Raw genomic sequence first — 18,831 nt, 5'->3', positions numbered from 1 at the left:
ACTTTTTACACCTGGCATTAACAAGCTGGGTTTTGGTGATCGGGTCACGCTCAGATTTCACTTCATGAAAAGCCAGGTGTAAACACCCACAAGATAACCTGTAGTCTGATTACAACTGGATCACTCAAGCCACATTTGGAGGTAATCAGAGACGGATCCACATTTAATACAAGCTGGATCTTTTTTACTGGTTGCTGTTTAAACAGTCCATCTATTGTTCCACCGCTCCTCTAAACTGTTCCTGTATCCTGAAGCTGCACCACCTGGGTGAGAAACCATTATTTACAGGAAGTAAAATGGAAATTAAGTTTGTGAAATGTTTTTTTTTTTTTTTTAATCCGGTCAAAGTATATGCAGATATTATCCAGAGACAAAATGCATGTTAATGCCAGCTGTAAGGTTTAAACAGGGTTTCTCAGGCACCTAATACATATGCTGATGCCATTGCTAAAATAATCATTTATACATATTTACAAAATACATAATAATAATATAATAATATTATTATTATAATAATATATATAATATATTATTATAATAATATATTAATTCCCCTCAAAAAAGTGAAATGTCCCCTATAAAATTATAGCTAACTGCATGTATTCTTCTCTATGAAGTCCCCACAAAGGGCTAAAAACATGATGCACGCATTCACACACTACACTATAATGCGTTTTTGCAGTAATAACCTTCCGATTACTCTGGCAAACCTGGTCCCCACAAATATCTAATAACATGGCAACACACACTCACTTCTACTTACTCACACACACGTACGAGCGCACGCGCGCGCGCAAACACACAAACAGGCAAACACACAGCTGCTTTGAAGGCTGAGACCAGCAGAGAGCACAGCATCCCCGCGCACAGGGCGGCGGTTTCCTCCACACGGATTTGGGCAGGTTACCTGAGGCAGCTACAGCCGAGAGGAACGATGAACACCAACGACGCCAAGGAATATCTCTCCAAAACACAGATCCCTCACCTTTTCGAGGTACGGTTCACAGCCACGGGCGGGAAACTTAACCGAAGTTGGTGTTTTAAAGGGTTAAATCGTTAAAGGACGAGTAGAAAAATGGAGTTGGGCAACAAGTTGCTATTGTGGGTAAAAGTCGCCCTGCGCTCTCTGAGGAAGAAGTAATGGCCTGAAAGTGGCGCTCAGCGCTGGTCTGCTTAGCTTATGTCGAAGCAAAAGTGAAAGAGTGTGAAAAGTCAGTCTTGTGAGTTCAGTGAAATCTAGGCTGATTTGATTCGGTTATCTAGTTCTGTGGGTGTTGTGGTTCTTTTTCCGGAGAGGAAGATATCTGCTGCCTTTTCTTTACATAAGCTAACATCTCACTGCTTTTATGCCTCAATATTTACATTATAATCGTGTATTTACAGCGTACAGACACTCATTTATTAGTCCTGGATTTAGAATATGTGATGGTTTAGCTACTTATTGAGAATAAAAATGGATTAACAGTCAACTTTAAATTTGCTGGTTTAGTGAAATGCTTTATGCATAGTGTACTATTACATTATACTACTATACTATTACATTATACTACTATACTATTATATTATACTACTATACTATTACATTATACTACTATACTATTATATTATACTACTATACTATTACATTATACTACTATACTATTACATTATACTACTATACTATTATATTATACTACTATACTATTACATTATACTACTAAACTATTATATTATACTACTAAACTATTATATTATACTACTATACTATTACATTATACTACTATACTATTACATTATACTACTATACTATTATATTATACTACTATACTATTACATTATACTACTAAACTATTATATTATACTACTATACTATTATATTATACTACTAAACTATTATATTATACTACTATACTATTATATTATACTACTATACTATTACATTATACTACTAAACTATTATATTATACTACTATACTATTACATTATACTACTATACTATTACATTATACTACTATACTATTATATTATACTACTATACTATTACATTATACTACTAAACTATTACATTATACTACTATACTATTATATTATACTACTAAACTATTACATTATACTACTAAACTATTACATTATACTACTATACTATTATATTATACTACTATACTATTACATTATACTACTAAACTATTACATTATACTACTAAACTATTATATTATATTACTAAACTATTATATTATACTACTATACTATTATATTATACTACTATACTATTATATTATACTACTAAACTATTATATTATACTACTATACTATTATATTATACTACTAAACTATTATATTATACTACTATACTATTATATTATACTACTATACTATTACATTATACTACTAAACTATTACATTATACTACTAAACTATTATATTATACTACTATACTATTATATTATACTACTAAACTATTATATTATACTACTAAACTATTATATTACTAAACTATTATATTATACTACTATACTATTATACTACTAAACTATTATATTATACTACTATACTATTATATTATACTACTAAACTATTATATTATACTACTATACTATTATATTATACTACTAAACTATTATATTATACTACTATACTATTATATTATACTACTAAACTATTATATTATACTACTATATTATTACTTTATACTACTATACTATTATATTATACTACTATACTATTATATTATACTACTAAACTATTATATTACTAAACTATTATATTATACTACTATACTATTATATTACTAAACTATTATATTATACTACTATACTATTATATTATACTACTAAACTATTATATTATACTACTATACTATTATATTATACTACTAAACTATTATATTATACTACTATACTATTATATTATACTACTAAACTATTATATTATACTACTATATTATTACATTATACTACTATACTATTATATTATACTACTATACTATTATATTATACTACTAAACTATTATATTATACTATGAAAAAAATATTATATTATACTACTAAACTATTATATTATACTACTATACTATTATATTATACTACTATACTATTACATTATACTACTATACTATTATATTATACTACTAAACTATTATATTATACTACTAAACTATTATATTACTAAACTATTATATTATACTACTAAACTATTATATTATACTACTATACTATTATATTATACTACTAAACTATTATATTATACTACTATACTATTATATTACACTACTAAACTATTATATTATACTACTATACTATTATATTATACTACTAAACTATTATATTATACTACTAAACTATTATATTACTAAACTATTATATTATACTACTATACTATTATATTATACTACTAAACTATTATATTATACTACTAAACTATTATATTGTACTACTAAACTATTATATTACTAAACTATTATATTATACTACTATACTATTATATTATACTACTACACTATTATATTATACTACTAAACTATTATATTATACTACTATACTATTATATTATACTTCTAAACTATTATATTACTATACTATTACATTATACTACTAGACTATTACATTATACTACTATACTATTATATTATACTTCTAAACTAATATATTATACTACTATACTATTATATTATACTTCTAAACTATTATATTATATTACTATACTATTATATTATACTACTATACTATTATATTACACTACTAAACTATTATATTATACTACTAAACTATTATATTATATTACTATACTATTAAATTATATTACTATACTATTATACTACACTACTAAACTATTATATTATACTACTATACTATTATATTATACTACTATATTACACTACTAAACTATTATATTATATTACTATACTATTATATTATGCTAGCATACTATTTTATTATACTAGTATACAACTATATTGTACTACTATATTAATACTACTATTATATTATACTACTATATTATACTAGTATACTATTATACCATTATACCACAGTACTATTATACTACTATACTAAAATAGTAGTATACTATAAGTTTTTTGTGTGACGGTAACAAAAACTACAGTATGCAATAATATACTACTATATGCAATTCATGTTGTACAAATATACTATATCCTGCAGTACAGTTCAATTGTTAGACACTCATAAGACAATTATCCCTACAGTTCTTCATTTTGGTCATGTAATGATTGTCTGCATTTAATGTAATGTAATATAGTGTTTTATAGGCGGAGCGCACTTATTAGTGAGATATATAATTTTTTTAAAAGAACAGTTTTAAGAGAACAAGCTCTTATTTCCATAATGAAGATCTAAAATAATCTGTTCCTATATGATTTATGAAATCTTTTAGTAAAATTATAGCATAGTCTATTACTGAAGTATTAGGGCCTGTAGATTACTACTAAGGCAGTACTACGGTAATATTAGATGTAGATAAGACTTTTTGTAGATTATTATGGACATTTTTCACAGAATTGTTTATAGTGTTACTTTTTACCTACTTTTATGATGGGACTCTTACAGATCTTACAGAAGTATCATTTGAGGAAGGGAGGCCAGCAGGCAGTGAGGAACAGGCTTACGTCTCTTTATCTTGGATATTTACATAGGAAATTAGATCCTTGAATCTGTCTCTATGGTGATCCTCAAGTGGGATGCTGTAATTGCAGGCCAGCAAGCCTCAAGTTTGTCTGCAAGTGGCAAGTTTCTCCTCCGAGAGTGTCAAGCAGGGCTCAGGCTACAAGTGGTGTTACTCAGCTGCATACAAAACACCGTCAATGAATACAGAGCCCCGAACACCTCGGATAAACACCATATTGACATGTGGAGCATGCACACGTTCAGGTGTGTGATTGAAAAGCTCCCCTCAATGCCGTACACCGTGCCGACAGGCAGAATGGCATTTTCAAGAGAGATACACACAGCAGTTGTGCTCCTTCATGTGTCTGTGTGTGTTGTGTGAGAAGCACTTGCCCAGACAGGCCAGTGGTTCGCATGGAACGTAAACATGTGAGAATTTCCCCTTCGGCGGTGGGGGATAAGCTGAAGTTTCGGCACATGTAGCCCACACTGACTGTCGCCAAGGCAACAAGCAGCTCCCTATTTATTTCAACTGACTCATCATACATACAGACCAGGCGTTGGGGACCTTGAAAGAAAAAGAGATGGAGAAAGAAACAGAGAGAAAGAGTGAGAGAGAGAGAGAGTGTGAAGGGAGGAGGGGTTGGGGGGGGCGCAGTGGTCTGGTATTCACCACAGGTTAATGAGATGAATATATGCAGACTCAAATAGGTCTTATTGACCCCAGAAAGTCTAGGCTTATTCATTCAGTTATTCATGGAAAGGTTTATTGTTCAGGAACTAATCTGATTTATTCAGGATTTTTTTGACACAATTTCAATCTGGCAGTTGTTCTTTACATCACGTCCAAATTGTGTGATGAATGGACCAATAGAAATGCTCCAAAATGACTCGAAATAAAATCTTTCTACACTGACTTCCATTGAAAGTTAGGAACATTTTTTTCTTCTCTTGTAAATTTGCCGTTTTGAAGATTGCATGACAGCGAGTATATGCATTTATCTGAATTCATATAAGAAATAAGGTAGCAGTGGTACACCGCTGTTAGGTATACCATGGTATTAAAAATGTATGGTTATCGTACCGTGTACATTGGATTAATACTGCTACTAAAAATGCATACTGATTAATGGAGAAAATAATCTGCAGATTAATTCATCCATAATAAAAGTAATCATTAGCTGAAAAAAGAGCTCCATGTCAGATGCAGCTTTCTTATTTATTTTATTTCTTATTGCAGTTTTTAACATTTTTACATTGTTGGTGCATTTTGTATACATGACCAAATATTGGCATAAATATCGTGATTTAATTTTTACCATATCGCCCAGCTCTACTGTACAATACCAGTAAATCTAAGAGGCTTATCGTCTGTGAAAATCTCATAGTGTTGCAGTCCCAGTCAGAAATGGGAGTTTCAGGAAAAAAACAGTATTCACATGTTGTTTCACTTTTCCTCTGCTTTCTAATGGTCCTTTAGTAGTGAAGATCTATCCAGTCTATACAATAGGGTGTTGTACAAGCTCCCATTATGTATGGAGTGCATGGGAAAAAGATGTGTGTTCTCCATCTTTAAATTTCCAAATCAAAATTGTGTTTACTCAGACCACTTCCTCAGGAAGCAATGAGTTCAGCAAGGAAGCAAGCCACTATTTTTACATGAAATTCAGTGACCTCATGAGTGCTTAGGGAGCTAGACTAAGCTTTCCAAAAACAAATTAGTCTAATATTACAGATTACACATAACCGATCCGGTTATAGTCCAATCCAATTGTCTAACAAACCTAACCTGACAGTATAACAGATAAACTCGTATGAAGCAAAGTAGGTGTTGTAATAGCCATAACCACATGCCAATAGCTCAACTAGTTTCCCATATAATGACTTACTAGTTTGATATGACCATCTTAAGTGTCAAATCTGAGCAGTATTTACATCAGCAGTGTAATAGAGAATTACAGCCCACAGCTGTACGAGGAGCCAAGTAGCAAAACACCAATTAGGTATGGTGCCTAATAGGTTCATGTTTATCTACTCCAGACAGTCCTATTCTATTGGCAGTACTTCTTTACAGGGACTAGACAAGCTGTGTGTGTACGTTTGCACATCTGTGTCAGCAGTGGGTGCAACTTAAAGTAGCTGAATGTATTCATTAGAAGAGGTGTCCACAAACATTTGGACATACAGTGTATTTCATGAATGGGTAAGCATAATGTTGAATGAAAATAATAGTATTTACAAACAATATTATGCCATCTCTGTCTAAAATGAATGACTAATCGCCACATAGACGTCCGTAGTGTTTCACAGCTTGCCCTAGTTTCCTTTCCCCCTTCAGTCCGACCCAGACATTGCATTCATAACTTTGTCGTCTTGTTCAAATTGTAGGAAACACATTACATGAAACCTTGTCGAAACCTGTTTGTGAAGAGGAAGGAAACCTGTTAGCCTGCCACTGAGTTGATATTAAAAATACAGTCAGCTCTCCTGTCCTACACTGTTGCTTTATTTAGTAACTGATTATTTCCTGAGCTGTGTGCTGTGCAGATTGACATGTAAATGCACAGTGTCTATATTAGCATCATAAGAAGAAAACGACTGATTAGTGCTGGTTTAGTCCCCCCCTCCTTGTGCAAGCCGAGCGGTCCGCTGCACGGCCGTGTGGGCTGAATAGAGTGGCCATTTGCAATTATCCTTTTTCTACAACATGCTATTCATTTCTTTCTTTTCATCTCACCTGTCCATCTAGAATGGTCCAGGAATACGTACGTTTGCACCGGTTGGGAAAGGCTTGTATGTGTGTGGGCGAGATCTAGCCGCTGCCACATTGTGCTTTGAGATGTGAAGTAAATAAGGTTACAGATAATTGTGTTAGGGCTTCACTCTAACTAATAAACATCAACATGATGCATTGGATAATGTGGCTCGGAATAAATGTGTGATTTGAAGCTGACCAATTTGTCATGAACTTGATGTTTCCTCTAAACTCCAAACCTTTGATGAATGTGTGGAGAAGCATTTTATTACCATCTGGAAAAGGTGGTATTATACTGTATTCTAAGCTCTAGTTTTTCTGTTCTTGCTCAGAGCATGTTGACTGGCTTGATGTACCACCGACCTGAGGATCCTCTGGGCTTTCTGGAAAACTGCCTGCAGAAAACACGAGAGCTTGGTGGTCCTGAATCTGTGGCCTGGGACACTTTCATCACGCCTGACAGGAAACCACTACCACCTATTACCACTGTTCAGGGGAAGAAAGCCCCCTGCAAACTTGGTAGGTCCTGTCAGAAACAGTAACATAATCAGATTGGCTGGTGATATTTGAGAGAATTTCTGCCAGAAAATAAAAAACTATAAGGTAATCGAACATTAACATTGTAATCTATAAAAGAATTAGGGATGTACAGTCATGAAACTTCCAGTGTAATAAAAGCATTGGCATTTGTGGCATTTGGCTAACAAGACCGTAGGTACCTAAATCTGAATCATGTTAGGTGCACAGTAAGATGTAGCGTTAGATGTCCTGCCCAAGGATTTTTATTGGCGGGGTGTTGTGTGCTTGCCCAGCCAGGACATTGAACCCCAGTTTGCCACAAGAAAAGCAGTGTTGTTAACCACTATACAACCCCAGCCATTGCAATTATAATGATCAATAATTAACATTTTGCTGCAGTCACTACTCACCACACACCAGTAATTTAATTTTTATATTTGCATGTTGACACACGATTACACGCAGTAATCTGTAAGACAGTCATTCCAAGTGATTTGTGATGTGAGAAAGTTTCCCGTTCAGAAATGGCGATAGAAACCAGTCATGCAAAAAAAAAAACTGATAAGCATTAGAATGAGTTATTTTTGTCTAAAACATTTCACACATAGGATTACACCATTAGAAATCTTCATAATTCAATGGTTAAGATGTAAGAAACAAATCCAGCTCATTCCAGGTGATTTGCTCAAATCAAAATGATTAATAGTTTTAGAGTTAGGAACCAGACACCCAAATATTGTAATGTCTCTGTTTCAAGATAGTATTTACTACTTTAGCAGTGTTAAGATTCGAACAAACATTTACATGTAGTGTATTTCATTTATGAGAAGGCATAATTATTCCTATGAAAATAATTGTAGTCACGGTTTACACCTTGTCATACCTCAAAAAAAAATATCATAATACATTTAGTGTTTCCTAAAAATGTTTTCAAGTATTGTGAGATTATATTGTTGCCACTTCGCCCATCCCTAGTATTATGCCTGTCTAATATTAATAGACTAATCTCCACATCGACTTCAACAGTGTTAAGATACATACAAAATGATTCATAGTTTTAGGGATAGAAACCAGACATCCAGTATTTTAATATTTTAATGCATCACTGAAATTTCAGGTAATGTTTGTAAATATCCTGGCGGATGTGTTGTTTCATGATAGTTTTCACTATTTACATTACAATACTTCAGTAGTAATTATTTTGTCATGTAATTATGCATGCTAATATATGTATTTATATCAGCTGCTGGTACTGTATATTGTGCACCCCTAATAAGAATATGATATATTAGCACATACAGTACAGAGATTATGTACTGCATGCCATATTTCTCTTTCGTAGACAGTGGTCCTGGTCCTGGGCCTTACAGACGCTATGACAGACTGCCCCCTATTCAGGCTCAGTTCTCCATTGAGAGTGATTCTGACATGACTGAATCTTCTGGACTCATACAGGAGTATGATGTCTTTGATCCATCAAAACCACGCCCCCACATCATATTTGTCATAGGTGAGTGGTCACTCTTGACGTTTCTGGGTAATTCTGGGACACACCGAGTATTTTTGGTCTTATGGTCTATTGGGCTGATGATCTGTTGGTTGTTAAAGACTGTGTTCAGTCTCAGCGAGTTCTACTGAAATTTCTCAATTTTCTCAATAGCTTTATTGATTGATCCGATTATCATGAATAGCATCTCATCACAGTCTGACAATCATTCTGATCGTGTTCATTTCTTTTGTCATCTTTTCTCCTAAGGTGGACCAGGCAGTGGAAAGGGCACACAGACAGCTAAGATTGCAGCTCACTATGCCTTTGAGTGTGTATCTGTGGGGGAAATTTTGAGGAACCAGCTGCTGCACCATGCACCCAGTGACAGGAAGTGGGAGTTGATTGCCCAGATCATCGCCAACGGAGAACTGGCACCTCAGGTACGGCTCTGTGAGTGCCTTTACTTTTTCAGCCTAGGGCTCACGTTATATTTACATGCATTTCATAAGCAAGTGGACTCAACAAGTGTGGCAACTAACCCTGCTCCTGGAGATACACCTTCCTGCAGACAAGATAATAGCTTTCCATGAGGACCGTTGGTAATTGCTGGACAACACATTTTTAATAATACATTCTACATATATTAATAAAATACAGTACTTTCATTGTTATCCATATTTGTATTGTATTGTTCGAGTAATACTTTTCACATAAGGCCATTCAAACACTCAGGCCTGGAGCTGCTAAATTATAATTAATTAATTAATGGTTTGCATTAGGTTGTTTATCCTTAGAAGTTATTTCCAAATCAGTATTAATGTCATAGTTCTTATGTATTTACACATTGCTTACTGAAACAACCTGAAAAATTATGTAATTAAAGCTGGGGTTAAACTACACAATTTTTACCCCTGCTTCTGCTCTAGTCTGCAGATTCATCAGTCGAAACCAACAGTAGCAGAGAGAATTAACTAGTGTGTGAGGAGCGCAGACTCAGACTTTTGTCCTCCCAATCGTGTTTTTAAGACCAGTCAAAGCATATCAGTCATATTTGACTTTTTTTTCTGACCCCAACGTAATCTAGTAGTGAATACTGGTCGTCCACACAGTCTGAACAGTCCAGTCAATAGACAATGATAATTGAGCAAGAAAATTGTTTTTTTAAGCAGTTTCTTATTTTAACGTCACGTTCCACCTTAATTGTCTGATACTACTGCACCATTTTAGGTGGAACGTAAATTGTATAAGAAGACAAAATCTGCCTTGTATGTAGGGAAGCCACCAATATGTGCTGTGCAACTCACCTCCAGCTCCCTCTTCAGTCTGTACAGACCATTTTGACCCCATCTTTCAATTCACAACCTCACCCAAAGGCAATTTCATAGATGTTTTTGTTTTGGGTCATCACAAATGGTGTGTACTCACTGGCCCTAGTTCACTAGTGTGTGTGTGTGTGTGTGTGTGTGTGTGTGTTCACTACCACAGATGGGTTAAATGCGGAGGACACATTTCGCTGTGCGGTGTACACTGCACAGTGACAAATACGTGCACCTTAACCTTTACCTTTTAATGTGAGACACGTATGTTTTGAGGTGTGTTCAGTTCGGCTCAGCAGCAGGTTAATGTAGTGGATGGTCATTAGTCATTTGATATGCGATGGACATTTTTTCATTTGCCATAAAACCAGCAAATCTCAGTCGAGAAGTGTGAGATTCAGTCTTTTTTAATTTGCTACAACTTTAAAAATCGTGTGGTGTACCCAGGGCTTAAGTGTGGATTCTAAACTTTCAATCAATACCACATTAGTGTTCATAAGTATGAGATATGTTATTATAATTTGAATTTGATGGAAAGTTATAGTCTCATTTTGTGGAAACAATGTGGATGCAATTAAATGTAATACCTAATTAATACAACATATGGCAGAATTTCAATGACAGTATAGAATATTAATATTAGAAAAAAAGAATTATTATACTAGGCTAGGTTTAGGTTAAGTTTTTTTTTCAGCCTCACATTTTGCTTCCATGCAGCACAGTTTGTCCAAAGTACTTCTCAAACATACTTTACAAGTTATTAGGAAACATATTGGATAATAATTTAATGCCGGTATCAAGAGGAGCAGAGGAGCAGAGTGGTCCCAGGTGTGAGCCTTGTTTGCAGATGCAATATCTTGTTTTCCCCCCTTTTTTGATCATTAAAGTAAGATAGGTAGATCCATATTTAGACAAATTTGTATAGTTTTAAAAGAATACAGCAGAACAGATGGTGAAAAAGATATATATATATATATATATATATATATATATATATATATATATATATATATATATATATATATATATAACTCAATTACGCTTGCCTTGATCTCTTACTGACATCAAATTCCATAGGAGACGACAATCGAGGAGCTGAAGCATCAGTTCATCAAGAAACAAGATGCCAAAGGCTTCATTGTGGATGGATTCCCACGGGAAATATCACAGGCATTCACGTTTGAAGAACAAGTGAGCAATTCAATAAAGCAATGTAATAAAACCTAGCAATAAAGGGGTATCAGCTTACTGTTATCTCTTTAGAGACCTTTACTTGTATATTAGACCATCGTCTGCAGAATTACTGGATCGCCTCTGGTTTTACTTTAATTTAAGATATTCAGCACTTGTTTACAAGCATAATATGGTTTCCTCTGTTCAGTTTTCTGCATATATGACATTTTTTATTGTTTATAGTGGTTATTATTCTTATTTGCAGAAACCAATTCTTTCACTGTATAATATGAACATGAATATGAAAAGCATTGAGCTGTGAAGCAGTGAAAATGTGATCTCTGGAATTATGGCGCTTCATCCTATACTTTTGAGATGATCATCCAACATTCTGACCTTACTAACATTTTCAGTAATGCTTACAGCAGTGCTCCAAAATCTAGTAGAAAGCCTTACCTGGACAGTAGTGACAGTTCCAACTGCAACAAAAGTAGGACATATTATTTTTTGAATATACTTGATTTCAGAAGAAACAATGACTGAGCAAGTGTCCTGATACTTTCGTCCATATAGCGTATGTTTTGTTTGTATAATTCTGTGCTGTATCTTAAAACCAGCATGTTTTGTATTCGATTCCTCTTCTAGATCTTTTTGCAGCAGTTTAATTTTCCTTACTCTGCTCAATCAGATTGGCTCCCCAGACCTAGTGATTCTGCTGGCCTGCTCCAATCAGCAGCTCCGCCAGCGCCTGGAAAAACGTGCCTCGCTGCAGGGGCGACCTGACGACAACACCCACGCCATCGAGAAGAGACTAGAAACTTTCAAGCACAACATAACTCTCATAGCCAAGTACTACCAGGAACGAGGACTGATCATTAGGGTAACAGTTTACATCATGGTCCATAGGCCTGTACAATCTATTAAAGGCTACATGGCTAATGTCATCTTTTGAATACTGGTCTCTTAGTTTGCATAAACAAACATCTTTTAGCTGTTGGATTAGATATAATGGACGACTTTGTGAAAATTTAGTATTGCTTATCATGATCAATGCAAAGCTGTTTTTGTGTTGTTGTTGTTGTTCCTCGTCAGGTTGATGCAGATCGGGAGGAAGATGACATTTTCACAGATATCAATGCTTTAGTGAAAGAGAGACTGTTCCCTAATGAGATGAAGGAAGAGGGTATGTCTTTAAAAGCTTTCCATGATGTTACAGTACTTTGATGAGAAGCCATTTGCGTGAATGAAGGCCTCTAATTTTCATTTCATACATTCCATCAGAGCCGTGCTGACGAACTCCAGGGGGATTTTGACTATCACTGAACTTTAAGGTGAATCAGTTTCTCTGCGATGGACAGCTCTCTTTTATTTAAATCTGTTACCCCCAGTGGAGGAGAGGGGGGGGTGCAGGTTATCTCTTCTTACAGCCAGTATGCTGTAGTCTCTCTCTCTTTATATATAATCATATCAAAATATTAAGACTAAGCCTGGATTGAAATGAGCCCATTTTATCAGCTCCACTCACCAAATAAGAGCACTTTTTAGTTCTATAATTACAGACTGTAGTCCACCTGTTTCTCTGCATACCTTGTTAGCCTCTTTTAATCCTGTTCATAATGGTCAGGGTTAAAAAAAGTATTTGGGTGGTGGATCATTCTCAGGACTGCAGTGACACTGACATGGCGGTGGTGTGTAAGTAGTGTGTGTTGCGCTGGTACAAGTGGATCAGCCACAGCAGTGTTGCTGAAGTTTATAAACACCTTAGGGTCATTGCTGGACTGAGAACAGTCCACCACCCAGATATATCCAGCCAACAGTGTCCTGTGGGCAGCGTCCTGTGAGTACTGATAAAGGACCAGAGAATGACCAACACAAACTGTACACCAACAGATGACCTTCTGTCTCAGACCTTGTCTACACAGTAGATCAACTAGGTAGAAGTGTCTAATAGAGTAGACAGTGAGTGGACACAGTATTTAAAAACTCCAGAAGCACAGCTGTGTCTGATCTACTCAAACCAGCATAACACACACTAATCCACCACCACCATGTCAGTGTCACTGCAGTCCTGAGAATGACCCACCATCCAAACAATACCTTCTCTGTGGTGGTCCTGTGGGGTCCTAACCATTACAAACAGGGTAAATGGAGGCTAACAAAGTAGGTAGAGGAACAAATGGACTTCAGTCTGTAATTATCTAACTACAAAGTGCTCCTATATGGTCAGTGGAGCTGATCTAATGGGTTCATTCCATATACATATATATATATATATATATATATATATATATATATATATATATACACACACAGTATATATGGCGCAACATCTGTTGAAAAAAAACAACAGTATATGCCTTGACCATTCGAGAGCTTTTGGGCATTTGCTTGGGTTCTTTCTTCTTCCTGTCTCTTGCTGCTTTACTCTGTGCCTCTGTTTCTTTGCGTCCTTCCGGTTTGATGCTTTCTTGTTATTTATACACATAAATTATCTTGGGTGATTCCCAAAAAGGAAATGGAGATATGGAGAGGTGTGTTTCAGGACTGTTTCCTTTAAGAGACATTTCTATTTAAGTACACACTTCCTCAAGCTGTCAAGTGAAAGAAAAAATGATAGGGGAAATAACTAATCAATCATCAGCTGGCTTATAAACAAGCTTTGCTTGCTGTATGAAGGACATGGTGTATGTCTGACCACAGGCCATAGAATGTCAGGAAGCACCAGAATGAGGATGATATGGACAAGTACCCTGAGGCTTTACGCTCATTACTGGTCCTCAGTCCAGCTGGGCCTCTTGCTCTCAGTGGACGGCCGGTTAACATTCACTCTTGCTGACAGACATTGATCACTTGCATGAAATGTCAACACGAGACATGCTCTGAGTCTCCAGATTTCTCAAGACATCCTAAATTTACATCTTGTTTAAGCATGACTTCAAACAGTTGATATAGGCCTTGTTTAATGATTTGTATATCCTATTTACATTCCCATACTAGTAATTACAGCCATGCAGAGCACTTAAAAACCTACCCCCCAAGTCCTACTAGCCATATGACAATCACACAGATTTGTGTCTGTTATAAAGTATACCACTAGATGGCAGAATCTTCCTTTGCAGAAAAATTACAGAACTGAAGTCATAAACGCTGCATACATGTGTTCATGACCTCGCTAGTGGTTAAACGTTTTAATGCAAGGCATAAGACTGATTTCAAGACATGTTCCTCAGGATATTCAGAGAAGATTAGCCCATCTAAAAACTCAGATGGGCAAACCGACAAAACATCCCCTAAAATCAGGTTGCAAATTGCATCACACAACTTGCTCCTGCTTGATGTAGATATCATTGTCCGCCTTAAATGAGTTTTGGCATGCTTCATTTGTTCTGTGTGCCCCGAGAGCACTCCATCATTGGTGTCCCAATGAGCGGAGGAATGTGTCTGCATCTCAGAATAGTATCCTCCTTATCATTGTCTTATCACTGTGGCCTGTCCGCCGGCTAACTGGTGCAAATGACACCACTGGCCACCTTCCCACCACAGAAACCTAATCAAGCTTGACTCGTACTGCCAAAAAAATGTCTGTTTTTATATGATTGTGCGTTTCCTATTTATATGCTAACATGATGTCAATGTACTGTATAAAATGTTGTAAAGAAAGTATATACAATAAAAAAACGCCACATGGCTTCCTGTGCATATTACCTTCCCCATTCCCTCCTTATCTCCACATGCCTCATAGCACCTCCTTTTGTCAGCAGTCTGAAGGAGCACAGTTGACCCCCAAGAATAATTACACATTTAGGCCTCTGTTTTCTTTGGCACATGATGTACTGTGAGCATTTTATCTTCAAAACGACCAATATAACTTATAATTATATTAAATGCTGCGCTGGAGTGGAGGGTTCTTTGATTCATAGCAATAGTGGAATTATAAAAGGTTCTCTAGAAAAACATGTACATCAGGTACTTGAAGAGGTATTTAATCAAATAAGTAACCATTGATGTACTCAAATGGTTTTTATGTGTTGTTATGATTTTGTATACACTATATGTCCAAATATTTGGACACCCCTGGTAATGAATGCATTCGGTTACTTTAACTTGCAAGTCCCATTGACACATATGTGCAAATGCACTCACACAGCTTATCTAGTCCCTAGACAACTAAACATGAACCTATTTGCACTATGCCTAATGCCAGGCGTGGTCTAGAGGGGTATAACACCCCCCCACACACACACACAATATGTTCTTTGGAATTATGGAGCACCATTCAATACTTTTAGGATGAGTTGGAGATGAGGTGGGTGGGGAACTTTCCCTGGACAGTAGCAAGAGTTACTCCAGCAAAGACTACTTTTAATATTCCTTAATTTCAGCAGAACCCCTTTCAGGAAGTGCATAGTAGCTATCAGCTAGTATAGTGTAGCTATCAGCCATTCTTATACTATCTAAACTATGAAAATGATAATGGAAATGCAAGGATAGCATGCAGACCTGTAAAATGTAGAAAGTTGTTATGCTGGAGAAATGCCAAATTTATTAAAAATTTGTATTCCTTATTTGTACTGGGATGAGAAATCTCATTGGATGGATGTGCCCTCTAATAGATGGGAGCATTCCAGTGAGGCACGAGTGTCACTCCAGTCTATTTCCATTCACCTCCATTTATAGTCTGCCAGTTCTGCGTTTCTGATAAAGCTTATCTCACACTCCGGCATGGCTGTATAAAAGCACAAAGCTGGCTCAGAGGACTTGCTTTTCACTCCCATCTTCCAGTTGCTAGTGCCGGCTGCTAGTGTGAGCACCATGGCCCCGAAAAAAGTCGAACCCAAGAAACCAGAGGCTAAAAAACCAGAGCCTAAGAAGGAGGAGGCTCCGGCTCCAGCTCCTGCTCCTGTCCCAGAGGTGCCCAAAGAGCCCCAGATGGATCTGAAGAGCATTGTGTTGGAGTTCACCCCAGACCAGATTGAAGAGTTCAGGGATGCCTTCACCTTGTTCGACGAGACGCCAACGGGTGAAATGAAGATCAGGTACGCCCAGTGTGGAGACGTCATGAGGGCTTTGGGCCACAACCCCACCAACGCTGATGTCCATGTGGTGCTGGGTAAGCCGAAGCTGGAGGAAATGAACAGCAAGATGCTGGACTTCGAGACCTTCCTGCCCATGCTGCAGCACATCTCCAGGGCCAAGGACCAGGGCACCTTTGAGGACTTTGTGGAAGGCCTGAGGGTCTTTGACAAGGAAGGCAATGGTACGGTAATGGGTGCTGAACTTCGTCACGTTCTGGCCACTCTGGGAGAGAGGATGACAGAGGATGAGGTGGACCGCCTCATGGTTGGACAAGAGGACACGAATGGCTGCATCAACTACGTTTCGTTCATCAAGCACATCCTCTCTGGGTGAACTAGAGATTGTGTTCACGGACGGTTGGATGGATTTCAACAACTAGAGGACAAATGGAAAACTGAATGTTGGTGTACGTAAAATAAAGATACTGATTTCTCAGCTATATTCTGTTTGTCATATTGTCTTCTGTCTGTCATTGGTGATATTTTGGTGCAGTCAGGTTGAGTATATTAAAAACAGACAGTATGTGGTTACAGCAGTGACAGTTTACAGAGCATGCAGTATTTGTACTGATGGGGGAATATGTGTTGCATACAGGCTATGATATGCAATACACTGAAACTGGGGCGAGTGGATCGATACTGAGTAACTGAGATACTTAAAAAAAATGACAATACTTGTAATACAGGACAAATGTAGGAGATACACTATATGGACAAAAGTATTGGGACACCTGCTCAGTCATAGTTTTCTCCAAAATCAAGGCTATTAAAAACAAGCATTTATCCTGTATATGTTATGGAGTAACTTGTTACTGTCCAGGGAAGGCTTTCTACTAGATTCTGGAGCATTACTGTGAGGATTTGATTGCACTGAGCGATTGATGAGAGCGTTAGTGAGTGATTACTGTGTCGGTAATTGGACTTGAAGTTAGAGTAGCTTAATGCATTCTTTTAACAGGGTGTCTACAAACATTTGGACATGTAGTGTATGCCCTTGAACCTCAGCAATAGCCAATGAAAAATCATGTTTAACATGCAGCACTTATTTGTAGCATGGCCAAGAGAAACCAGTTCAGTTCTGTTCGTATCAAGGTAACACTATCAAACATCTAACCAAATACACAGACATCTGTTTGTAAGTCATGCGTTCTCCCCCTCAGTAAAGAACACCACCAAGTGTCCCAGCTTGTCATAAATGTAATCACTGATGTAACTGTTCAGAGCTGAGAGTGAGTTTTCTCTCAGGTCAAACAGTACAACTTTAAATTTGATTAAATGTAGCCCATCAGCACACAGAGTGCTGTAGTTGCATGTTAGTGCATTTCTTTGTGTGCTTATAGGTTTGCAAAGGCCAGGTCTAGCATGGTGCATTCAGCTGTGCTCTAATTGGGTTTAAGAACATTGTGGATATAACATAGCTCCACTAAATAAGATACACACTGTACTTGACCCGAATCAATATGGAGTTCCATATCAGCCCCCCAGCGAAGGGGCTCTGGGGATAGGGGAAGTCATACTGCTCAGCTAATGTGATTTCAGAGATAGAGGATATAGATCACACATCCTTTGCTCCCCAAGTCAAAACCTGAGCACTTCCTTATTGACGGCATTCTGGTCTTGTAAGTAGGCCTCCAGCCTGTATTTTTATGAGCCTCATTTCTGAGCTTGTATTGAGGAGATGGTCTGTGTCATGACCATCAGGTCGCTCAACTAAACAGAAAATCTGAGCTTGTTGACAGAAAATACAGGAAAACTATTACTCAAGTCTTAAATGAATAATCCAATCAAATGAATATGATTTATCACTCATAGTTTTCTGTGAGATTTGGCATTTCTTGTTCCTGGGCTCCCCCTGGAGTCGGGAAGTGAAATTTGCACTTCGAGCCACCACAAAGCCTACGT

At 36.4% G+C, this 18,831-nt stretch overlaps 2 protein-coding genes across 2 annotated transcripts; both read left to right on the top strand.

Moving 5' to 3' along the window:
* Window positions 1–836: 836 nt before the first annotated feature.
* ak5l (adenylate kinase 5, like) lies at window positions 837–13,383 on the top strand. The gene is made up of 7 exons (XM_072664826.1): window positions 837–994; window positions 7,690–7,876; window positions 9,219–9,386; window positions 9,633–9,805; window positions 11,759–11,872; window positions 12,543–12,734; window positions 12,947–13,383. Exons 1-7 carry the CDS (start codon window positions 935–937, stop codon window positions 13,076–13,078), a joined length of 1,026 nt encoding a protein of 341 aa, XP_072520927.1. The 5' UTR covers window positions 837–934; the 3' UTR covers window positions 13,079–13,383.
* A 3,283-nt stretch (window positions 13,384–16,666) lies between these two features.
* Window positions 16,667–17,309, top strand: cmlc1 (cardiac myosin light chain-1). The gene has a single exon (XM_072664483.1). The coding sequence runs from the start codon at window positions 16,667–16,669 to the stop codon at window positions 17,261–17,263; it is 597 nt and encodes a 198-aa protein (XP_072520584.1). The 3' UTR covers window positions 17,264–17,309.
* The last annotated feature ends 1,522 nt before the right edge of the window (window positions 17,310–18,831 follow it).

This window comes from Salminus brasiliensis, chromosome 20 (genome assembly GCF_030463535.1).
Source record: "Salminus brasiliensis chromosome 20, fSalBra1.hap2, whole genome shotgun sequence".
Classification (NCBI taxonomy): Eukaryota; Metazoa; Chordata; class Actinopteri; order Characiformes; family Bryconidae; genus Salminus; species Salminus brasiliensis.
The sequence above is the reverse complement of the archived record's forward strand: the minus strand, read 5'-3'. Positions and strand labels throughout refer to the sequence as shown.